The sequence below is a fragment of the Macrotis lagotis genome, chromosome 3 (genome assembly GCF_037893015.1).
Source record: "Macrotis lagotis isolate mMagLag1 chromosome 3, bilby.v1.9.chrom.fasta, whole genome shotgun sequence".
Classification (NCBI taxonomy): domain Eukaryota; kingdom Metazoa; phylum Chordata; class Mammalia; order Peramelemorphia; family Peramelidae; genus Macrotis; species Macrotis lagotis.
Window position 1 is genome coordinate 177,069,743 of NC_133660.1, and position 25,777 is coordinate 177,095,519.

Consider the following 25,777-nt stretch of genomic DNA (forward strand, 5'->3'; position numbering starts at 1 on the left):
TGGTCAGGTCATGACTATGCTCAAAATAATTTTTGGTAGCTCCCTATTTCTTAGAGAATAAAGGTGAAATGCCTTTATCTGGGTTTTCCCCAAACTGGCACCTCTGCTGGTTAGCCTTCTCTTTTTACTCCCAAAAGGAATTTTTCTTTGCCTCCCAAAACACACACCACACTCCCAAGCTCCATAGTTTTCTCACAATATTTCCCCACATCCTTTCTCCTTCTCTTTACCTGCTTAATCTGTGCTATTCCTGAAGCCCAAAAGGAATGCCAGCTCCTCCAGGACACCAGTCATGACCTTTCCCTAAGACATCACCATATTTATTCCATCAATCATGTCATATAGTGTATTACAGAGATGCTTTTTTAGTTATGCTTCCTTTTCCCCTTTAATGCATTCATGCATAGGCAAATAATAGCTGCTTAATAAACATTTCTTGATTGATTATAGCTAACACTACCCCCCCCAATATTTTCAATCCAGTTCATGTGGGTACAACAGGAGTTAAAAAATCTCAAAAGGAGAACCAGAAAAAAAAATCAACCAAGTTATTCATCTGTAACAGAGAGAGGGGGAAAAAAAAGGTAAACACAATGTGGACATGGCTTAATGTTTATTTACTTAAATCAGGAAAAACTGACATTAAAAAAAACTATCAACAGACTTTGCCTCAGTTTGCCTCTCCCAGGTTCCATTTCTTCTTCTATCAAATGGAGATGTTGGGAGAAAATAACCTAACATCTCTAAATCTTTGTTGGCTTTAAGTAAAATGAATGGAGATGGTCCCTTACTATTAAGACTATTAAATATTTCAAGTCTTTAAAAGTCTTTTTTTAAATATATTTCTCATTTGCAAGTGGACATCTTAGGACCCTATCTTAATAAGTTTATTTTGTTAAAGCTAAAACACTCTGATTCAGGCTAATGGCTAATAGAAATGTCCACAAGGTGTAAGATAAAAGGGCAATGGCATGATGAATAAATTGCCAAACTTGAGATCCGGGTTCAAATCCTAAAGGTGCGACAAACTCCCTAAGAATTTCCTGAGTGTAAACATGAGACTATGGAAAAGCTCCCAGGGTCACTGTGAGGATGAAATGAGCTAATGTACAAAAAAGGCCACGGAAATGTGACTACAACCTTGTCCACCAGCACCATAATACTGAGAAAGAGTTGAAGTCTCAATTGATAACTTTCAACACTGAGTTGTCATTACATGGATGAAGAGTAAAGAATATCAGTGGACCTGAGTTCAAATCTTTGTTCTGCTTTTCAAAATGCCTTACTTACCTGTGTAACCCTTGCCAATTCACTTAATTTCTCTGGGCCTTGGTTTCTTCACCTGTGATATGCAGGGAGTTGATCAAGGGTTTTTAACCTGATGACTGTTTTTAAAAGAAAATGTTTTGCTAAGATATATTATCAATGCTTTCCTTATTCTGAGAAGGGCTTCAAAGATTTTATTGCACTGTCAAAGGGGCGCATGTAACAAAATTTAAGAAACCCTCCTCAGTAAGGTCATCTTCAGCTCCGAAGGAACATTCCTTTGTTGTTATCTATCCCCAAAGGCAGGAGGAGTTTGAAAGTACTACTCCCCTGGGTACAAACCAAAACTTTGAATGATTAAGTTGACAACAACCACCAGGTCCCAGCAATGCCCCAGCCTTGGGATGCTTGTCCCTCTCTTCCCCCTTTCCTTTCTTATGTATAGGAGATGGCTTTCTGGCTGGAAGGAGAAAGCTATTTTATGTTCCAGATATAGGTGAGAGGAACTGGCAGAATTCCGGTTCTACAGCCCATGGAGGGGAAAGGAAATATGGCACCTCTTAAAAGAGTGACTTTGTCCAAGATATCTTAAAATTTTGTTGTGCATAGAAATAAAATTAGTTGTATTTAGATATAAAAAATAATGGTTTATTTAAATAAAAAATACTTTTTAAAATGCAAGTTCATAGTTTTCAAGTTAAGAACCTCTGGTTAACTCAAGATTTTACAGATGAAAAACTCAAGGCCCAAAGAGATTAAGTGAATTGTCAAAGGTTATACAGAAAAGCAGAGAGAGGATTCAAATCCAAAATCTTTAATTTTTGACTCTAAATGTTTTACCCCTCACTCTACCATGGAGGTAACTTAATTTGATTCTCCAGGCAAATATTCCCAAGAAAGGGGTGGATTTGGGAAGAAAGAGTGATTTCTTCTATAAAACCACTGGCAAATGAGTAAGACAAAAAAAGTCTTTTAAAGACTTGAAATATTTAATAGTCTTTTTTTTTTCAAGGCAATGGGGTTAAGTGGTTTGCCCAAGGCCACACAGCTAGGTAATAATTAAGTGTCTGAGGCCGGATTTGAACCCAGGTACTCCTGACTCCAAGGCCCATGCTCTATCCACTGCGCCACCTAGCCGCCCCTAATAGTCTTAATAGTAAGGGTCTATCTCCATTCATTTTACATAAAGCTAACAAAGATTTAGCCCAGAAGAACCAAAATTATGAGATTGCTTGGTGATGGCCTTACACAGGAGTTCTACCAAAGAAATTCACTGTTTTTCTTAAAAACAAAAAAATAAAACATCCATACTCTGAAATTAAAATGCTATTCTCCCTCTTCAATCTTTTTTATCACTAAAAATAAAGGAATCAGAAGTGAGTGCTGCTATATACCAGGACAGAAATCTTCAGGGCCAGGGTGGAGTGGAAATACCAGGAAGGTGTGGTTTATTTATAAACAAACAGAATGTAGGAAGAGCAAATGTCACACCCTTCTAGGTAAACACAACTAGAGAAAGGTTTCTTTCAACCAAACTCACCAACTTCACATAAAATTTCCCTATTAGAAAATAGTAGAGAATAGCAATAAATGTAATTTTTGCTCCATAAGGGGCTTGTTGGGTAAGAGGGATTTTTTTTAAATCATAAAAGAAACAAGACTTTAGATGTCACCTCCAGGAGAACTCTATAAAGAGAACTTTATTTAATACTTTTCCCCCCTTTCTTCCTCCTTCAATTTCAGTAACATTCCTCCAGGGCTTTGTTTTAGTTGCAATGGAACCCCAGGAGTGCCCATTCCACTCTCAATTTGGCTGGTTTTATAGAATCCTTTAACTCCTTTCCAGCTCACAGAGCTTAGGATGGCATAAAAGTGTACTATATTCTATTATTAAGTCAGAAATTTTATTTTTCTCTCCTAACTCTGAGGTTGAAACTACAAGAAAACCTCCACAAACCCAAATCAAGTTGACAACCATTCTATTGAGCACCTACTGGACCAGGTTTTGTTAGTTTTTTTACATGCTTGTTTTAGCCCACTCCTAACAGAGTCAAATCAGAAGAAAACATATTTGAAGCAAGGGATAGAAAAATATCCCGGGAACATACTGAGTATCCAGCTTTAGCACAAACTCCCTAAATTTACAATTCTGTTGAATAAAAATTAACATTTAGAACTAATGACACCTCGAGGACACTGGAAGGTCTTAAGAAATCAACATTAAACTCATTGTCTTCTGCCTATAAAGGGAAGAGACCCCTTTTAGAAAGATGTTCAACTACAGGAATTGCCCACTCTCTTAAGAATTCTAATATACTAAAATGTTTATTGTATCTAAACTGAGATTTCCCCAAAACTTAAGGATACCAATCTATTTCTGTATGAAAGAAAGCATATAAGGAAAAGAATATTAGCTGCAAAGGAATATAAAAATAACACCTATTGTGATTTCATTTTGGAACACAAGTTAGGATGTGACAGAAACCAGTAATAACTTCACAATTCATTTTACATTCAGTTTTTGTGGTTGAGGTGAATTTTCTTGCTCTCAATTATCAAATTAACTTAGCAATACAAGTCTAAATTAGACTCCCGAGTCCTATTTCTATGCCCAATTTACAGTCCTGAAACCCCACTGGATAAAATGGAGCATTTGATAGTTCTGCATCATTTACAAAATTAATCATTTTCTGGTACTTAAAAGTTATTTGTAGCCTAACATACTGCCTCACTTTTAGGGATTGTCACTGTGTCTGGGGAAATTTTATACTTTGCTTTTCTGTAACATTACTTAAATCCTTAGAGAAGATTCTGTCAAGAAATAGGGAAAAGAAAAATGAAAGTTTTTATATAATTCTATGAATACTGAACAATTCTAAGAATTTTTTCATTTAAATATTAATTTTCATTTCTAGTTTCCCCTCAACCTGTTCAAATATATAAAATTACTCTATGCTTAATAATAAAGCATTATTTCCTTCAAGACAATTATTGCTTTATGTTTAATTATAAGCAACTGTATTAAATTTCACTGGGTTATTTTATAAAGATTTTCTACCAAAAATTACAAATGGTCATATCCATAGCAACTCAAGTTTCTGCAGCCTCAGAGTGACCCCTGTGTCTTGTATAATAAACACTTTTGGCAAGAATAGCCATGGCCACTACATAAAGATGATCTAATTTTAAAAGCTTCTCATTGCTAGCCTTTGGTCCAAGTTTTTCCCCTTGTGAATATTTTCCAAGCACATGCAAGTAGAGTGAAGAAGAGAGAGTAAGAATTGTTGTTTAATACTGACTAAGCTGGATCCTCCCAAAGTTCAACTACTCCCCCTTTTTTGAAGTCTGGGACTTTTGCCCAATTAACTCATTTGGGTTACTCTAAGGCCAAATAACTAATCAGACAAGTGACCGGTAGCTAAAGTTGCCTAAAACTTCCTAAAAAATATTCACACCCATAAAGGATGGCTCTGCCACCTTGGTTATTCAAGAGTCAATAGATGTGAATTTTGTATTCAAGTGTCATAAGGAGCAACTGAATAGTTGAATTATGGTCAACAAAGTTCTTTTGTCACAACAATAATCAACATCCCCATTTTTCAGATGGCAAAAATTGAAAGTCATTCACAGATTTGCTCAAAAGTCATTCAGCTAGAAATCCCTGCCCTTTCACAAGATTACCTTAAAAAAAAGCAAAACTTAGTCTCAAGGACATAGCCAAGGTGTCCTGACTCTTTTTCCTTCTTTCCAGTCTTTATTCAATAGTTGCACAGGTTTTTTTTTTTTTGACCCAAATTGTCTTAAGAAAGACATTGTATTCTTAACACAATTGATATTTAATAGGGATAACAGAAAAGGTGCTAGTTGCAAACATTACAGTACTATGGACAAGTCACTATCAGATTTTTTTCATAATGTAGTAGCTACATAGAGATAGTCAAGAGAAGAAGCATGGTATAAAGGTAGAGAACTAAAAATCAGAAAGATCTGGCTTCAGGACCCATAATAGCTGTGTAACCCTGGGCAGGTCACTTAATTTCACAGGTCTCCAGGCAACCAATTATAAATTACAGAGAAGGTGACCACCAGTTATCAGTAGAGAGACTTTGTTCACCTGTGCAAGCTCCTTAAACCAATAATGCCATTGGGCCAGTCCCATTATCAATTATCTAAGAATTTAACTCAGTTACCACTGCTGGCTTTGAAAAACCTTCTAGTCAGAAAACCTTATCAAGCAGCTACCAATCATTTTAAGCAGGAACAGAACCCAAGAACCCTTTTGTAATTAGGAAAGCCAATCTTTCATCTTTGAAAATCTTACCACTGAGACAGGATCCATTGCCTCTTGCTTAACAGGGACTGGGTCAAACATCAGCATTCTTTTAGTTAAATCCTCCAAGATGTTCTTGTATTTCGTCTAGAAAACAAAAAAGAAAGATATACAGTTGAAATCTAAATTGACTTTAAACAAAAAGTAGTACCCCCAAATTATAATGAAAATACCTCTATCACACATAATATACAAACCCTACTAGGAATGTCTGGAATTTGCTTCCTTTGCTTACGATGCCATTTTATAAAATCAAAACCAGACTATATCAGTCAGCATCTCTTCCAGAAAAACATATAACACCCCTTCTTCTCACCCAAATTCTGAACGCATGTGCTTGGCCACTTTTGAACAGTAGTAGAGAAGACCGGGCTTTCTTTAATTACAGATAAAGAATGTCAAAGCATCTTATGCTAACAAAAGAAATTCTTAGTCTGAGTCTATATGCAAAATGAAGTCCATAGGATGAGTGCATCACCATCTAGATGCAGGAACTGCCTGAGAATTGGAATTACCTGGAGTACACCGGTACAGAACAGGTGAACTTTGTTCTGGGGCTCACACCCTGTATAAGGTCCAAGTCTTACACATTCATGTGAAACTAATCTCATTTATGTACCTCCTCCAATAGATCCCACATTAATAAGTACAGCAGAAGGGCACCTAGTTGGCACAGTGGCCCTGAATTCAAATCCAGTCTCAGACACATAATAATTACCTAGCTGTGTGACCCCAATGCAAGTACAGTAGCACCCCAGAAGAAAGAGTTCCCAGGTCAGAAACCAAGAGCCCCAAAGGAAGAGCTAGTCTGGAGACTCAGAAGAGAGTTCTTGAGGCTCAGACTTCTGTGCTCTACCTTCCTGGACTGTTGGTAAGGATTAAATTAGATAAGGGATATAAAAGTGCCTAAATAGAGTAGAAGTTTTCTTCAATGGTCAAGTTAACAAATTAATTAGGATTTGGAAGGCAGAGAGAGGCCTTCAATGCCAGTCATTTGAGAGTATTAGAATTAGACAATATGAAATAGTAGAAAGAGCCCTGGCTTTGGAGCCAAAAGACATGTGATCAAATCCCATCTTTCCCACCTACTGTGCTCTGGATGGCTACGCAAGAGCTTGGGTCTTGGTTTCTTCACTCATAAAAACCTTTAAGTTTCCTTCTATATCTGGAACCTATGATCCATAGGAATCTATATCAAAAAAGAAGGCAATTCCTTCAACTCTTCTTTTCAATACTTAGGTGTCTCATTGACAGATCTGTCAGTATCTCTCCCAAATGTCTACAGAATAAACGGACGAGACAACAGGGCTTGCTCCTCCAGGCCCTCCATCATCTGTCCAACTCTAGCCAGGTTTACTCACTATCACCCTAAAAAGGGTCTTGCCCTTCCTACCCTCTGCCCTTTTGCCCTCACTGTCCTCTACCTGTTCTTCCAAATCCTATCAATAATTCAAAACTCGTCTGCTCCATAAGAACTCCAACTGATCATTCATGTCTCCAAGCTCCTCTAGAAATGACTCTCCATGGTAATCATTTTCTAACCAAACCATGCAAGTCCTGTAATTTCTCGTTTTCCTAAACTACCATTTAAGGTTCCCATTTAATTTATATCTTATTTTCACAACTAAAAGGAAAGCCCCTTTAAGTGTGGTCATTTACTTAATACTTCCACCCCCATGTCTAGACTTAATAAACACTTGCTGCTTGAGCTGATGCTTTTATTAATGATCTATTATATACTCATACATATAAAAACAAAATAACTTCCTAACTTTAGCATTAATATTGTAACTATGGCAGAAAAGAACTACCTTTTAGGAAAATGAATATATGATAAAGGTCAGTGTCTTCAGACAGGCTATCACAAGGGAAAAGAAAATCCAGCAAAGCATTAGGTCTATACAGTCTTCAGCTCCCATTGAAACATTACCCCAGTACTAGCACATGTGACAAAAGATCCGAGTGTGTTTTATCCATTAGCCTAGGAGTCATGCTAGAAATTAGTTTCTTGTTGATAGAAATATAGTTTTAGGACACCAACACAAAATAGAACTGTATCGTGACATATTTACTGAAGGAATACCACAAAAAGAAAAGGAAATTCGGGAGAATTAAAGGGATGATGGCCAAACATCTAGAGCTATAAAGAATAACTAGAAATAACATAAAGACCATAAAAATTATTAACATTAAAAAAAAATGAACAATTTGATTTGGTTTGGAATGTTTAGAAACAGCATTAATCCTGAACTGCTGTTCTCTTGGCTCAAGAGTCAATGATTTCTTCTCGAAGTAGCCTATCCAGAATAATTTAGGCACTGGGAGAGTCTGGGAAATTTGTCGGACATGGCTTTAAATAAAGCCTATGTGGCCTAGTATCCCAGGGTGAGTTTTTTTAAGTGAATGGTTGCTACAGAACCTATTCTTCCAGTTTAAGACCTTATATCCGATTGCCATTCTTCTTCTCGCCAGTAGATGGCAGGCTACATCCATACATAAACCACGTTGCCTAGCAAGGTTAATTTATATAGGGGAATTTTAAGTCACTTAACTTTAGCTGTTATAGATTATTAATGAAGTCACCAGAGATATGCAATATTCAATTTATCCACAACTGAACTACAAAATATGATTAGAACAAAAAAAACCCCACAAAACTTCCCTAGTTTATAGGGATTATTAAAGCTGAATATAAATTACACTTTAAACTTTTAAGGAAAAAGGAGTTTAAAGTGAAAATTTAGGCCAAGCAAGATCAGAAACAGAAATAAATCTTAGGAAGCATGGGGATAGGGTAAAAAAGGGTGGGTGGGAGGGAAACCAAATAAAAGAATCATAGCATTTTTTCCCAAAAGAAGGAAAGGTAGCTTTGTAGTTTAGTTCACTTTACCTTTCAGGCTCTTTATCTTTCAAAAGCCGACAAGGCAAGGGCCAGTGTTTGTGCTAAAAATTTAATAAAATGTTTATGTCACCCATTCTGTGAACTTTTAGAAATGGTACCATTCTCATTGTCTGATCTAATTCCTTTCCAAGGTTCCAAAGTGGCTAAAGAAATTCAAAGTATATATGGCAAGCCCCCAATTTGTGAAAGGATTTTAGAAGTCAGCTTTTTTGAGAGTCAAAAATACACATTCCCAAAGAAAAATATTCCCATTTGAGCTCAAATAGCCTGCTTAACCCATCATGTACCCCAAGCTGGACCTAAGCCTGTGTTCTGAGAGCAGGGGGCCATTTGGTGAAGAAATGGGGGGGGGGGGCATTGCTCTGCTCCCCCCCCCCCCCCCCCCCCCCCCCGCCCCAAGTGTCAGGCCTTCCTCTCCAGGTTCTGACTGCTTCAAGTCTCCTTTCTACAGCAGAATCCCATGGAAACAGACTGTCCTCCCCCACAGACACAAAAAAATTACTTCTCCCTCAAGTATAGCTGGTCTTAACTAGATATTAGGAAGAAAGCAAGTTGGATGAATTAATAAGCAAATAGATAGTAGAGCTTTAAGCTTCCCCATCCAGTTTAAGTTAAAGAGGATATTAATTTAGCAAATCAAAAAACAAGTTAGGGTAATAAAATCACAACAAATTCTGGTCATGTAGGGGAAGGTATTCTTGGACCAGAGCGTCACCAATCAAGCTGTCGGTTTCATCTTAGATATTTTTTTCCTCAACCCTATCCCCCCCCCAATACCCCTCTACTTACTTGACTGCCAAAGACTGCAAAAGTTCCAAGTTTTCTTCACTCTAGTTCCCATGAAAATAAGAAGATCCCTGAACCCAAAGCATCATGTTAAGTCAAGTCCCATCTTATCAATATTACAATGAGGGGGGGGAACAAAGCTTACATTCCTTGGAAATAGAAATTAATTTTTACTTCAGTAACTTACTATCTTCAAAAGACACAAGCCTGAAGTGTTTGCATGAAACTAAAAAACCATATGGGATACTTTGGGGATCTTTGCTCCTCATAAATCAAACCAGTTCTTTCTGCATAAAAAAATATCTTAAATGGAAATAAGTCAATTAATTTGTTTCAGATTAAGTATCTGATCTATAAAGCCAGCCAGCCTGCCTGCCTGCCTCTCTCTCTCTCTCCTCTCCTTTCCAACAAGCCACCCAATTTTGCTTTCCGGGCTCCCACCCATTTTGCTACACCCAATGGATCTGGGCCAAAGCCGTCCAACTTGTCCAAACAGGACATGGCTTTTGATAAGATTCTGCCCACACCCTGTACTTCAGAAAGACAAGTGAAGCAATTGATTTTGCATGTAAATAAGGACAGGTGCAAAGGTAAAATCCAAGCAAAATCCCTCCCCTTTCTAGACCCAGGTCTCTCCTTCCTAAGAAAGGAAAGAAAAATCCACACAGAGAAATCCTTTATCAAAGGTCAGCTCTCAAATTCAAAGCCACCTTGTCAACAAGCCATCCACACCTTCTTGGAGAAGAACCTTTAGCAAGCACTAAACATTTTCCATACTGGTTTTCTTTAAATGGTTTGGATAACTTTTGCCGTTCAGGTTCCAGAGAAGCAAAAATTAAATACCTATCATGTGTAGCCTGCTTGATAGAATAAACCCTTTCCTCTGACTGTATCTCACAGGGCTTAGAATGAGAGTTAATGATTCTCTTCTGTAAAGCATTATATAATGGCTTCTAGAAGGTTCTCAGCAGACCACATCTCATTCCTCCCCTTTCCCGGTGGATTTTCTTTCTCATCGCTGCCTACCACATCTCCCCGAACTGCAGTCCCACCCAGCTCCACCCTGGAGGGGACCCCACCCAGCGTCCCACCCTGCTGGGTGTGGGAGGATGGGAGGGCCTAATTGGCTCCAGTCAGTAGCCAGTTCCTGGAAATTCCGGCCTGAACAGGGATAGCTGGCAACCTAGTAAATAACCAAAATGCATCATCTAGGGCTGTGGTAATTTATTGAAGGCTCCTGAAAATGTTTTTTTTTTTCCCCTCCCCAAACATCCAAGGGACTTAGGACCAAAAGCAAGGGTCACTAGTTATAAATTCCTTTACCTTCCAAGAAAAAGAGTAAAGCTTTAAAAACAAAAGCATCTGCTAGAAAAACAAAAAAGAAGATTCAGAGTGTCCATAATTAAACCCCCCTTAAATTTCCCTTCTTCATTTTTCCATCAATAGCACACAATTCTCTCAATTACCCAGGATGGAATCCCCTGAGGTCACCCTTTATTGAATTCTCCCCCCCTTCCTTACTCTTTCCTTCTTCTACCCTTAAAAAGACTAGTCAGGCTTTCCTATCATTTCAATTCTTCTTTTGTCTTTCCTTTCTATTTCCAAAGGCAAAAACCTAATTCCAGACCATACCTCAAACTGAGATCAGTGCAACAGTGCCCTAATGACATACCTTATAAAATATCCAGAACTTTCTATTCAAAAATCTACCAAGTTATCTCCTCTCCTTTCCTCCCAACAAAGATCTATTAAGCACTTAAGAGTGTGCATAACATTGCACAATAAAATTCTGATATTAGGGCAAAACTAAAAAAGCAGAAATATTTGGAAGAAATAGTATTTTCAAGCATAGGAGTGACTTGACCAGATGGGACCTCATGGATGAAAGGGAATTTAATAAATAAATGATTCATTTTCTCCCCCATTCTTCCCTCTTTAGTCCTTAGCCAGAATCTGAAGGTTTGCAAAACACTTTCCTTACAAACACCATGTGAGATAGGTAAGACGAAGTAACATTTACTCCAATTTTTACAGTCAAGAAGCATTTATTAAACCAAGTATGGATTAGGATACTAGATCTAGGCTCCGAGCCTGGTCAAGCTCAGACACCAGTAAAGAGAACAGAGAGGATCTACTGGATTGGCTGGTCATACGGGGTTATTGTGAAGAATGTGCTTAAAAGTTCATAAAATAAATGTGCATTTTGCTATTTGGAAACTATTAAAATAGTCCAGATAATAAAACTCAACAAATACTAAGTATCCATCTGCTCTACATAAACGACTATCAGGTCCCTGAGATGCAAAAGCAAAGTGGTCCAGATAATAAAACTGTTAACAAATACTAAGCATGTACCTACCATATAGATTGACCATTAAGGTCCCGGAGATGCAAAGGCGAAGGGGGAGACAACAGTCCACGCCCTCTAGCACTTGTATGTTCCGAGGATGAGAGCAAGGCAATAAGTAGATAGGTAAGAATCTGAACCAGATAGTCGAGGCATAGTTTACATACAGCCAATCAATGTTTGTATCATTCAAAGGTTGTCTGAAGTCAACTTTAAAGGTTCTAAGATCTACAAAGAATAAATATGAGAAAATGGACAAATGGCTATAAAAGCCAATCCACTGAAAAAGGAAAGGCAGAGAAGAGCGGAGCCTTCCTGAAGTTCTTCAGTGTTATCATCTTAACCAATAAGAAATGGGTGGAGACATTGCTCTTCTCAAGGGAGTGGAATGGCCCTTTCTTAAAAATGTTTGTCATCAGATGGTAGACAAATGTATGCTTGCAGTCCCAAGTCATAACACCTCTCCCTGAGGAGAATATGTAGGAATTTAATATTAATATTTGATATATGAAAATTTAATATTAATGAAACCCCTAAAATAATTCCAGAAATTGCCCACATGCGTAAAGGGAGAGAAGATGGATGAATGACTTTTCGCTTAAGCTCAACTGGGACAGTACCTCAATGACACCCCTCCCCCAAAGCAGTTAATTGTAGCCCCAGTCCCATTGGGATTAATAGGTTAAAGAAAAATCTAGACATACAAAGTTAAAGCTATCTATTATTCTGCCTCTCTCGACACACCTGTATTTTTTGTCCATTAAAAATTCAAGGGAAAAATTGGCAGCTTTATCTAAGTCAATACGGAAATCCTCACTATAATTCTATGAAGCTGGAAGGGTCAGGCACTTTCATCCCCATTTTAGAAATGAGGAAATAAGAGGGACAGAGGTGGAAAGACTTGCCCAAGATCAAACAGCTTGTCTGAATTGTAGCCAGGACTAGAAATAGGCCTTCTATGTAATGAGGGACCTTGCTGCCCAGGCTGTGGCCCTGTCTTTTTAGGTGAAATCACCCTATAAAGAGGTTCTTTCTGGCAGTTCAATGATAATATCCCACTGGATGGGGTCCAAGAAAAACTTGACTTCTTTCTGTTCTTTATCAGCATCATAGCCAAGTTCCAGGGCAAGAAATCAGATTGCAATTACTTTTCTTCAGGATTGATTCCTAAAGAACTTCACAAATTTCAACCTTACACATAATAACTATAGAAGAACACTCCTGAATGAAATGCATCTCATGTTATACCTCCCCTTTCCCAATCTGATTATAAAGCGGTATCATTAAGCCTAGATTTCTGTCACTTAATGAATAAAATTTTCTATCTACAGCTATGCATTATCAATCTAAAATGATTACAATTAGAATTTTATTTAATTGACAAATTATTGCTGATTACTAAAATGATCCTAAAGAATTAACTGGAACAAAGTTTGAGAAAAGTTGATCTTCTAGATAACAGATGACCTTCACTTTTAAGAATATATTCACAAAGTGGTATTGGAAAGGAGTTTTGGGGAGTGACAAGATGCAAAATATTGAAACAGCTAAGGGAATGGAGTTGGGTGACTGAGTTAAAAGAAGAGTATTTGGGAAGAATAAAGAATAGACGTAGGAAGGGGGGGGAGAAACCAAACCAACCCCCAAACCCTTTATTTACAGGCAGTCCTTTTTTTTTTTGTATAGAATGTTCTGAGCTAAATGACTGTTTGACTCACTGGTGTTCTGAGGTCAGTCTGGTTCTGGCTAAATTCCTTAGATTTAGGTCTAGACTGGCCTCAAGTCATCCGTGGGGACATCTCTGGGCTGCCAAAGACTGTCAACAATCTCAAGGGTGTCCCAGAACCAACCTAAATCCCTTTAGATCCTTCCAGATGAAAAGGCTGATTCACATTCCCCCCCTCTCTAATTCTGGACTAGACCCAGGGATTTGGCTGGAGTGGGCCAGCCTCAAGCATGTAAATGGTTTAATGCTCAATTAATTTACTACATTTTACTACTGTCTGTCTCTGAAACTCTCTTTTTCTTTGGAGGTGGAAGAGATGATGGTAAAGGATGGGGCAGGAAGAAAAATGAAAGAATGAGGCTTGAGTATGCAATAAGGGGGAAGAAAAAAGCTTTCCTACCTTGTTTTGTGTTTTTAAAATACTAGTTTATTCTAAGAATAAGAAAATTTCACCTAAGTTATAAATATACAGATACAAAAACTGCACAGAAATGGCACATTTTCCAGAGTTTATGTAAGATTGGTTAAAAAAATCAATACATTCATATACAAACATATATATGTGTGTATATACATATATATACACACATATATATATGTATGTATATCTTAAGTGGGTATATATAGCTCATCCAGACCTGATTCAGAAATAGCAAATTTGTATAGCACTGTGTCTCCTTTATTTTAATAACCACTAGACTCCAAGGAAAGAGAATGGAAAGGAAAAAAAGCAGTGGCTACCTCCTTTAGACAATACCCTGCCTTATCAGGGCAGACTGCTGTCTGGTTTCCTGTCTCTGCATTGGAAAGGAGAAACAAAGTCTAGTAAAGTGAACAGATCAGACTTCTAAAAACAAGTATGCTGAATCGTCTAATAATTCTCTCATAAGGAAGACTTCAAAATTAATTTGGGAGGGAATCACAAAGATTAAGAAAGCAGGCCTAGGTTTTAAGAAAGAAATCTTAGGAAATAAGGGCCAGTTTCAACCCTTCTTTAAAGAAAAATGCCAAAAATAATACCATTTCCTAGTTTTTAAGGATGAATTTGCTTTTTTTGAACTTACTCAAACAAAACTGGGTCACCCATGAATAGATCTGACAACAGAGAATGAAGTTAGCATCTAGGAAAGCTGAAGAACAAACAATTCAGCTTGTTAATTTTATAGAAAGATGGGGATTTAGAGATGGAAAGGAGGTAGAAGATAAATATCCAAGGGGATTTCACTGGGGGGGGGAGAACAAAAATGAATGGAAAAATGATGAAATAAATGTGGATTTTCTCAAGAGACGTCTTTTCTCCAGCATACCAATGTTTGTTAGTAATTAGAATGATTGTGCAGCAGATATCACTAAAATTTTCCCCCATTATTTTTGAGTTATCATTTGTAAGTTTGCTAAAGTTTCATTTTGATGGTTATCTATGATATTCCCTCAGAAGCCAAAGATCATTACTAAAAGAAGGGTTAAACTTCTGCCTGAAAGCATGTCTGCCAAATACCATATTTTGGATTGGCAAGCAGCTTTAGCAAGTAGCTTTAGAATGAAAACAGAAAAGTTTCGATTTTAAGGGCTCCGGGCAAAGGATGGCTTAATCTCTAATGCTTGCTTTCCCTTTCCCAAAAAGAAAGCACAATTTTAGATATTTTCCAAAATCACATCTTCTGCTGAAGTAGGAAAGCATACCTCTTACTTAACACATTAGTTTCTAACTACCATTTAAGTCACAGAGTGCAGATGATGTGAAAACTGCTTTAAAAGCAGATTCCTAGATTGTCACAGGCATTAAGGAGATTGTTCTGATATCAAATTTAAATTATAGAAAATGATTTTCTATAAAACTTTATAGAGAATACTACTATACAGAAGGATCTAATCTCATTCTATATAATTCTCTACCAAAGAAAGAAAATTTAAAACCCACTAAAGATTAACAAGGTCATAAAAACTTGGCAAAAAATTAAATTATTTCTCTTCCAACCAAAATCTTAACTTAAAAATTAGTTTCTGGGGGAGGTAAGAAGAGAATAATTGATAATTGTACTTAAAACTCAACTGATATTAAATTGCAAACAGGAAAAAGAAAAAAAAGCATGTCAATCCATGGAATGATATATAAAAAAGTGGTCCATGTTCCAAATAGCAAAATCTTCCTTAAAGGACCCAAGAGTTCTCAAAGCATTATGAGTAAGTTTCCCTATTTCCAGCTCTCCTTTTTTCACTTTTCAACTGGTCAGATCCAGAATAATAAAAAATCTTCATGTTCCCTTAAAAAAATTTATCTGGGTTTTTTCCCCCACTTGTGCAATGCAATTAAAAAGGATGCTTTCTTTAAAATGTAAGCAGAGAATTCAAGATGGCCAAGAAGAGCATTTGTATCTTCCAATTAAAGAGTAGCCACCTATGTCTGAATAGCATCTTATGTTAAAACTGAACAAAGTAGATGTCTTTTTTCTTTCTCCTGGTGAGTCTTTCCTACATCATTTGTCCAAAACTATACAAGGGTTAATCTCAATTCCAAAAGTAGTATCTTCAGGGCAGAATGCATTTTTCAAAAAAAAAAAAAAACCAAACACCCCAAGAGAAAACAACCACCACCACCACCACCAAACTCTGCAGAACCTCCTCAAATAATGCACATGCATCAAAAAAAAAAAACCCACCATCATTTGGGATCCAAATAGAAATGGAAAATTTATTCAACCATATAAACATACTGAAGTAAAGGGGTGTGTGTGTAAAAAGGTTAACTGACTTCTCATTATGACATAACACAGGCATCTTAAGCAATCCTGAGTGTGCGGAGACATGATAACTCCCTGGGTGGGGATTGGGAGTTAAGGGGCAGGGACAAGGGGCCTGGTCTGGGCTACTGATCTACCAGAAAACAGCCCGAAACAGGAAAGAGCACACACATATGCCACTAGGAATGTATGACGCAAACCCCAGCCTTGAAACAAAGAACAGGAAACAGCTCTGCTGGCTGTGCTGGAGAGAAAGCAGAGAAACATTTAGCCGGCCCTCCCTGACCCTATATTCATGAGCAGCTGGAGTTTTTAAAACAACAACAGGGGGTGGAGGTGTTGGTTGGATGGGTGTGAATAACAACACCAGCCTATACACGGGACCTACCCTATTTACAAATAGAAGCAACCATGTACAGTAAACATCATAAGTGAACATTCAAGACAGGAGAGCCCATCATAATTAACACCAGCCTTCCCTCCCGGATTTCTTTTGTCCCTTTCTCCTTCCTCTGGAGGACGGGAGTCGCAAGTGGGGTACAGTTTCTGGGCCACACTGCCCACTGCTTTTATTATTACAGCCCAAAATGTTTCTGGGGGGAAAAGGGACTGATGTCTGGAAAAAAAAAAAGTCCAGATTATCATAGATCCATTCCTAGCATTACTAGGAACACAATGGGACCAGTTACTAAAAATATTCAGCAAATCAGTTTCTTTCATTCATTCATTCATTCATGGTTCTGAACGGCCAAGCAAAAAAAAAAAAAAGGTAAGAAGCTCAGAATATTCCTAAAATTCACTGTATTGATTTAAGTCACAGGCACACATGAACTCAAACACATACTTGGGATTTCATTAGAGAAATTATGCAATTTGTTCCATGATACTAAATTTATTCATGGAAAAATGATTTTTTTAAAAAAAAGTCTCACTCTATGACCCTCCAAACTCATTATGTTTCTTTACTTTAAATGATCTCTTCGGTGCCTCTTTGAAATGTCTATCTTTACTTTCTTTAGACATTTAGGAAATCAGGTGTAGAGACAAAAGTAAAAGGGGGGGAAAATGGCATCATTGTGACCATAGTAACCAAAACACTGATCTGGGTCTAGAAACTTTCAAATGACAAATTAGGTAGATCTATTTCTATCATATTATTATTTTACATTTGCCCTAATGTCCGGATTTGGTAGTGTTATTCTCATACTGTGGTTTTTTTTTTAATCCCTGTTTTCCTTTATTCAAACAGATATACAAAATGACTTATATTATACAGTACATCTTCATGGATCGCATTACAGAATACATTTGATGTACAAATAGTTTGCAGAATAGTCTCCTCTGGCTTTGAAAATGTGTAAACTTGGTACCCACATAGTTTAAATGGATTTTAAAAAAACCTTCAGATTTTTACAATTAAAACCAGCATTCTCTATGGTTCAAGTAGTCCTTCGAAAACAAAAAAATGACTAACCCCCCCCCCCCAAAAAACCCCCCCCACTGAACTCGCCGATACTTTAGGGATGTGTTAATGCTTTCAGACTTAAAAATTCCCCCCCCACCCCCCAAATCTTGCTTAAGAGTAGGCAGGTTATCAAATCCAGATGTTACTCACTAATATGTAAAATACTACCATGTCATAGTTATTTTGTGGAAAAACCTGTTAGGAGCTGCAGTCCTATTCATTTGATAATGCAACTGAATCTAAACGAAATCACTGTACCTCTACAAGACTTAAAAAAAAGGGGGGTACAGAATGGTGCAAAGAAAAACCTTGAGGCAAATAATGAGTTTACAGCAAAGTACAAGATTCGGAGTTAAAATCTGAAATCCCAAGAAATTCCACGGGGAGGGAGGGACCGGTTGAATGTAAGCTACGGTAATGCCGCGATCAATAAATGCTCAAGATTGCTTTTCCAGCTACCTCTAAGGGAGGCGCTTCTTCAAAAGCCAAGTCTCTTTTCTCATTTCCCCCCATCTAGAATGAAGGGGTCATGTACAATTAAAAAAAAATGATCATTACTGTAAAATTCAAAATAATTAAAATCTTTAAAAAATAATGAACGTGGTAAGACTCAAAATCTTTGATTAAAAAATGATTATTGTAAAACTCAAAAGCTTTAAAAAATAGTTATTGTAAAACTCAAAATACATGAAACCTTTAAAAATAACGATTATTGTAAAACTCAAAAGCTTTAAAAAATAGTTATTGTAAAACTCAAAATAAATAAGACCTTTAAAAATAACGATTATTGTAAAGCTCAAATAAAAGCTTTAAAAAATAGTTATTGTAAAACTCAAAATAAATGAGACCTTTAAAAATGACGATTATTGTAAAGCTCAAATAAAAGCTTTAAAAAATAGTTATTGCAAAACTCAAAATAAATGATTATTGCAAATGCAACGTTTAATGGGATACATGAGAGCAGCGGTGCGGCTGGGGGCTTGCCCTGCGCTGTCAGGCGGCGGGGGGCGGGCACCCCGGGGCCGGGGGGTCCTGGCGCCCCGGGGGCGCGCTGACACCGCGGACCCGGCTTTCTAGGAGCGGCGCCCCGGGGCCACGCGCGGAGGCGCAGCCGGCTCCCCGGAGGGGGAGGGGCGCGCCCCGCCGCCCCCCTCGCACGAGGAAGCGACACCCCAAGCGCACACAGATGGGGGGGGGCGCCGCGCAGGTGTGAGTGTAGCGGCCGGCCCGGCCCCGCAGCCCGGACCACGGAGTCCGCCCCCGGCGCCGCGGTCCTCGCGCTTCCCCCCGCGCCCCCCGGCCGGGCTCCGCGGTCCGCCCCGGCCGGCCCGGCCCCGGCCCCGGCTCGCCCCGCGCAGCCGGCGGCCGGGGAAAACTTACTTGGAGCGCCGTGGTGCGGAGCGCGGCGGGCGGGAGCGGCCCGGGCCCGGGCGCCCCTGGTCCCCGCGCGTGCAGCAGCGTGAGCGGCGGTGCGTGCAGCCGGCCTCCGGCTCCCGTCTCGCCGCCCGCTCGGTCTCCGCCGCTCCTGGCCCCGAGTCCGGGCCGTCACATGACGCCGGCGCCGCTCGCTCTGCGAGCCGCCCGGGGCTGGCCGGGTAAGTAGAGGCTGGGACCTGGGGTGGGAGGGTCAGGGAGGGGGAGAGGGCGCCGCCGCCGCGGCCCGGGCAGGGCGGGGCGGCCCCACCCACCAGGGCGGAGGCGGCGGCGGCGGCGGCCGGGGGGCGGCCCGGGCCCTCGCACCCACACGCACGGGCCCGCGCCCCGCCCCGCCGCGCCGCCCCGCCCCAGTCACCCGGGGACAGACTTACGGACGCGCGCCCTCCTCCGGGCCCGGCCCGCCCCGCCCCGCCCCGCCCGGCCGGGCGCCGCCTCCGCCGCCGGGGGCTCCCGCGGAGCCCCCGCCCGCCCGCCCCGCCCCCAACCTGCCGCGGCGCCACGCCCGGGCCCGCGGGGCAGGAAGGGCGGCCGGGGCCGGGCCCGGGCCGGCGGGGCGCGGGGCGGGCCCGGGGGCCGCGGGAGGGGCGGCGGGCATGCCGCAAACTTTCCCCGAGCGGGCTCGGGGAGGGCGCTCCGGCCGGGCCGCCCGGACCTCCCCCGGGACCGCGCCGGGGCCGCGGGAAGAACAAAGGACGGAGCGGAGGCGCCGCGGGAAGCCCCGCGCCCGGCCTGGCTGCGCCCGGGGCCGAGCCGCGCCGCTGTGGCGGGACCTCCGGGGCCCGCAGCCACAACGCTCCGTGGCGGCAAAGCGCAAAGTCAAGCTTCCTTGGGAGTGCTGGGATTGGGGGAAGGAAACCGCCGAGGAGAAACTGAGTCCGCACCGCGGAAAGCCTCCAACCGACGGACAGACCTCTTAGCTTGAGCCGCAGAAGCTGGCATCTAATCATTCACAAATGTTGGGCAGGGGCGGCTAGGCGGCACAGAGGAGGACCTCGGTTCAAAAGTGGCCTCAGATGCTGAATAATGACCTGGCTGTGTGGCCTTGGGCAAGCCGCTTAACCCCATTGGCCTAGCAAAAACCTAATAATAATAAAACAATAACAACCACGTTTTAAGCACATGAAACATATAGGACCACCCAAGCACACTAATTATATTGAAATACAACTATCAAAATATATTTTAAGGGGCAGCTGCTAGTACAATGGATAGGCTGGAGGACCCGAGTTCAAATGTGGCCTCAGACGCTTAATAATGACCCAGCTGTGTGGCCTTGGGCAACCCATTTAACCCCATTTGCCTTGCAAAAACCTTAAAAAAAAAAGAAATTTAGGGCAAATTCATTACCATTCCTAAACCCAAGTTTCCTTATCTATAAAATGAGTATAATAATGTTTACCCTATTTACTTAACACCACTACATTAAAAGCAAACCACTTCATAAAATGTGAAGTTGCTGTGTAACTGAGTAATAAATAGTATTTAAATACTGCACATTATTATTACTATTATTAACTCAAATCCATTAAATACTGGTGACTTTGTTAGACTGAGTTTATTTACAGTTAAGAAACTTTTGACTATAAACATCTCTTTTCTGTCATTCATTTGGGTGAATCCATCAACAGGCATTAAGGGACTAAAAGTGTTCCTGACCCAGTGCTAAGAAGTGTGGACATATTAATTGCATGATGCAGGAAAAGTAGATATGGGATTCAGGTAGGAAAGAGATAGAATCTGGAGACCAACCTCTGAAAATGAATGAATGGTTCATCGATGAATACTTATTGAACACCTACTCTAACCAAGGTAGTATGAAAATAAATACAATTCATAATATCTACCTTCAAGAAGCTTAACAATTTTTAAGAATCTTACAAGAAAATGGCTAAGGGCTCTTGGAGATTAAAACTAGCATCCTATGATGTTTGCCCAAGGCAATGTATGAGTAAATAGAGAAAATAAATGTTAAAAGTGTAAGTTTGAACGGATAAAGAAGTCTTCATAGGGAAGACTCAAGTTGGGTTTTGAAGGCTGGATAGAACTTGGATAAGCAGAAAGAAATAGTAAAGGGAGTGAGGGTGGGATACTGTGAGCTATCTAATCTAAAGTAATAGAAGAGGAACTAACAAAACATATTTAGAGAAAGGTAAATTGCCTAATTAATAAGAGCAGAATAGTAACAATAAAGTTAAATTATTTTGTATTTACTTCCCTGTCCTAGCTTCCAGCTGGTTAAGAAAGCTTCTATTTTGCCTGGTTATGCCCAAGGCTTAAGGATGCATTACATTGCACATATTAGGAATTTAATTAACAAATGGTTGAATTTAATTGAATTGAAATTTGATGATGACATGGATTGTCCTTCATTCTCAAAGAAGATCATTATGTCAGCATATGAATTGGAGTGAGGGGGTGCTGCCCTAGGTCACTCTCTTCCGGAACCATTTGGGTCTAGTGACCAGATAAGTATTAGAATGAACTGGAGATGGTCTTGAATGTGAGGCAGTCAGGGTTAAATGACTTGCCCAAGGTTACACCCTCCTTGTAGTCAAGTTTCTGAGGTCTAGTTTGAACCAGGGCTGGTATTCTATTCACTGCACCACCTAACTGAATTGAAAGTTTATGGTGTAGCTAATGGCAACTGGAGATAGAGAGGAGGTTACAAAGATAAGCTCTGCCTTCAAGGATCTTACATCTTGTTGAAAAAACTAGACTTGAACACATGAAGGAGAGAACAATTGAATAAAATAGCCTATAATAATAAACTGCTCAATTAAATATCATTTAGATTTGCAACCTATTTTTATTGGCACAGACAAGTGTTCATGATCGTGCTCGTAAGGGGTGGTCCACTCTCCTAACATTCAACCATCCCCAGGGGCTGCAATCTCTTTCTGGACTTTCCTCCTACAGAACCCAAGCCCTCACTTTGGCTAAAAGACTCCGGGCAGTCAGACAAAGGAATACAAGCACAAAGGTGGCAGCGGCCACACCTTCTCTTTCCCTCCTTTTCCCCTCTGACCTCCACCCTACTCCACCCAGTTTAATGAGGAAGTAAAAGGAGGACTTCTTTGGACTGCTGACTTCACTCCGAAGAAGAGATAATAAATACTGTTTGAGTCCCTCTGTGTGGGCCACAGAGGACACACATTTGTAAAGTGGCTTTTGACCTGCCCTACATCTTCAGAAGAACCTTAACCATGTACCCTGGGAAGGGTGGATGGGAAAGAGCATACTGCCTTTGAATCTGGGTTCCTCTCCTTTCAGTAAATAAAAAAGTGTTTACTTTCTAACCCTCTTAAAAAAAAAAAAAGGAAAAATGCAAACCACTGTAGACAAAACTTTAGTTCCTTCTTCTCGAGAAACAGAAATACACTTCCTTGAGCTCAAGGTCCATTTCTGCCTCTTTGTTTGTCCTTTCACCAATATCTGGTGACTAAATGTAAGACAGGAATATACCTAGGGCTGTGGACTGAGTGAGAAATTGCCAGCTTGTAGACAGTCTTCCTTCCTAGGGCCTAAGGTCTTTCAAAGCTAAATTTTTGAATTGGGGATATATTTATTTGTCATTCTTTTCTCTTTCCTGGAATCTCTAAACAGCAGGACCATTTATTTTTAAGAGTGCCTATCACTTCCCGCTTTATTTCCCTTCTTTTTTCCCCTAACCAAGCCTATTTCTCACTCCATTTCAGTCCTTTTCACTATGTTTTCATCCTCAGGATGATCTTCATTAATTTTTGCTTTTTTTTTTTAGGGATTCAACATTGCAACAACCGTGATGTAATCAACATTTTATTCAATGATCCATCCAGGTATCTTTTAATGTCTATTCTTTATATACACATAGTTTTGTTTCCAGTCTGTGTCTATTATAAGCTTGGCAATTCCACAGCACGGTTGATGGAAAGCAAGTACTGGAGGCAGAGAGATCTGAATTCAAATCTTGCATCAGACACTAGCTGTGTGACATTAGAGAAATTATTTGAACTAGCTTTGGTTTTCTCATTTTAAAATGAGAATGAATGATACTGAAGATGGAGGAAAAAGGGCTTCAGGAAATGGGTTTATTTTGTGAAAAATTCACCAATCTCTGTCTCAGGGAAGGAAGAAAGGCTTAGACTTTAATTCACAGGTTACTGCAAAAGTTCACAGGTTACTACAAAAAATCTACAAATTACTATACAAGTTCACAAGTTAGGTCTTTTGGAAAAGTAGCTAGATAGAGAATTTCTTAAAGGAAATTGTAGTTTCTAAGGAGATAATATTTTCTTAAGAAAGTAATAAAGTTGAGCAAAAGAGACAGTTGAGAGCAAATAGCAAAAAGGATAGTTATTTTAAAGAGTTAGTTACAAGCCCAGAAAGGAGGTGAGTAATCAAGTTAAAAGGAAAAAGGCTTAGATCAATATAGATCGACTACATGGAGCTGGGGCCATATTGGTCCAGTAGCATGAACCAGAGCAGATGAATCCAGCTTAGAAAAATCAAGGAGGAGAAGAGAAAAAAGTCTGGGCAGAACTTTGCTCAAATACAAGGTGGTGGAACAAGGATTGTGCTTGAAGATTGGCTTAGCACCTGATTCCAGGTGTTCTCCAATGTGCACACCAGAGGGGCTAAGATGAAGGAGCTAAGTCCACTCATTATGCATACCCTTGCTCCAAAGAACCTGACAACATTTCTGTGTGAACAGACCCTGTTACCAAAGTATTTAGATTAAATGAGATCATATATACAAAACAATTTGCAAATTTGAAAGCATCATAAAAATAATATACTAGCTATTATTGTCCTCAAAGTAAAATTTCTAAAAATTTTAAAACCTTGGAGAACTTCTTTTCCTCCTTGGACTTAAAAGAAATCTGAACTTCCCCTTCTCTTTGGGATCTATAGTATAAATCTTTAGGAAAGGAAAGGTAGGAAATTCCAAACTAAGGTTGAGACTGTTCCCAAAGGGAATTTTGTGTTTTGTTTTGCTAGAGAGTCAACCCTCTTCTAATCAAATTTGAGTGCAAGTCAGAGCCCAGGGTCTTTCTACCATGACACATTTTGTGCTGCTCTTCCAACTTCCAGATGCCTGTGATTAATGAGACTTGTTTCAGGAACATAAAGGCCAGAATCATAGAATTTCATAATTAGAAGAGAATTTCACTGTTCATCAACAACCTATACCCAAGAAATCCCCTGTCTTACACCCTTAAGTGGTGATCTCGCCTCTCCAAGGGGAGGAAATCCACCAGCTCTGGAGGCAGTTCATCCTATTTTCAGACATTCTTATGTGTAAGAAAGATTCTCATTATATCAAGCATAAGCTTATCTCTTTGCAACTGGTTGCTCTTGGTTCTATCCTCTTTCCCCATTATAACCCTTCAATTACTCCAATGAAGTCCCTCTCTTAGATTTTTTTCTTCTCCAGGCTAAACATCCCCAATTCCTTTATAAATGTCCTTATAAGGAAGGGGTGGCTAGGTGGTGCAGTGGGTCGATCACTGGCCCTGGAGTCAGGAGTACCTGAGTTCAAATCCACCCTCAGACACTTAATAATTACCTAGCTGTGTGGCCTTGGGCAAGCCAACTTAACCCCATTTGCCTTGCAAAAACCTAAAATAAATAAATAAGCAAACAAACAAATGAATAAATAAATGTCCTTATATGACTCAAGGCCTGTCTATCAAAATTGCCCTGACCAAATTATTATCAAAATCTTTCTTAAACTGTGGTGTCCAGACCTGAATACAATGGCCTATAATCTCTGGAGGATTCTATTTGTGTTCCTAAATGAAGAATACAATGGGATATTACCTCCTTATACCTTATAATCTATTTCTTTCATCAGCCAGCCTACCTACCCATGGGCCTTTTCCATCTTGAGACTTCCCAGGGAGGCTTGCATCCAGACCACCCATCTGTGTCCTTTGCTTTTGCCCTGGGCCTTCTTCAATGATCTGTAATCCTTTCTGGAATAAGCCCCAATCAAAACTGACAGATAGACAGTTTCAGATATCCCCTTACCTGCCCTGTCCATTGTGAATCCAGCCTCCCAAGCTTCATTTACAGATCTCAACATCTCCTGCTTTCAGAGGAAGGGCCTTGAATAATCTAATTAACTTCTTCCATAAGTGGATCTCAGTAGATCCTCAAATGATCGGTAGTTCTCTAGCCACTGATATTCTACCTGAACACATTGTTCCATCTTCTTCCCAATGGCCTTGAACTGCTCTATTATCATGATACAAATCCTATTCCTTCTCTGCACTCCCATTGAACAACCCTTCCTTCCTTCCTTCCTTCCTTCCTTCCTTCCTTCCTTCCTTCCTTCCTTCCTTCCTTCCTTCCTTCCTTCCTTCCTTCCTTCTCCTTCAACTATACTTCCCACTTGTCTCGCAACAGATTTACTAGTCTCTTCCACCATGATCTCTGGAATACCTGTTCCATGGTTAACAGACTCTTTCATCTTAAACCTTTTCCTTTAAGCACTTCTATTTTCTGGCTCTCCCTAAGACCTGGCTGTCTCCCATATTTCATGTTCCCCATTGCTACTTCCAGACTCTTCCTCTATCACCATCTCCCAACAACCTCTCTTCTTCTGAGGTTCATTCAGTCCAAACATATCACTCAATCAAGATTCTGGTAGCTAGGGGTGGCTAGGTGGCGCAGTGGGGGGCGGCTAGGTGGCGCAGTGGGGGGCGGCTAGGTGGCGCAGTGGATAGAGCACCGGCCCTGGAGTCAGTGGATAGAGCACTGGCCCTGGAGTCAGGAGTACCTGGGTTCAAATCCAAC

General features: G+C 40.1%; 1 protein-coding gene and 1 long non-coding RNA gene across 7 annotated transcripts in view; one reads left to right on the top strand and one right to left on the bottom strand.

Annotated features, from left to right (window-relative positions):
• Window positions 1–19,036, bottom strand: part of KLF3 (KLF transcription factor 3) — a 35,169-nt gene extending 16,133 nt beyond the window's left edge. Inside the window, exons 1-2 of one of the 4 annotated variants that reach the window (XM_074229640.1) lie at window positions 18,944–19,036; window positions 5,588–5,683 (exon numbers count right to left, since the gene is read on the bottom strand). In XM_074229640.1, the coding sequence (XP_074085741.1) occupies window positions 5,588–5,644 (57 nt within the window). In that variant the 5' untranslated portion in view covers window positions 5,645–5,683; window positions 18,944–19,036. Of the gene's footprint in view, window positions 1–5,587; window positions 5,684–9,287; window positions 10,111–11,643; window positions 13,925–18,943 lie in introns of those variants that run through there. The other 3 variants (XM_074229638.1, XM_074229639.1, XM_074229641.1) reach the window with 3 other exon arrangements.
• Window positions 19,037–19,111: 75 nt separating this feature from the next.
• LOC141518013 (uncharacterized) overlaps window positions 19,112–25,777 on the top strand; it is a 53,142-nt gene continuing 46,476 nt past the window's right edge. For all 3 annotated transcript variants that reach the window (XR_012477053.1, XR_012477054.1, XR_012477055.1), the window contains exons 1-2: window positions 19,112–19,158; window positions 22,758–22,815. This is a non-coding gene — a long non-coding RNA (uncharacterized LOC141518013). The remainder of the gene's footprint in view (window positions 19,159–22,757; window positions 22,816–25,777) is intronic.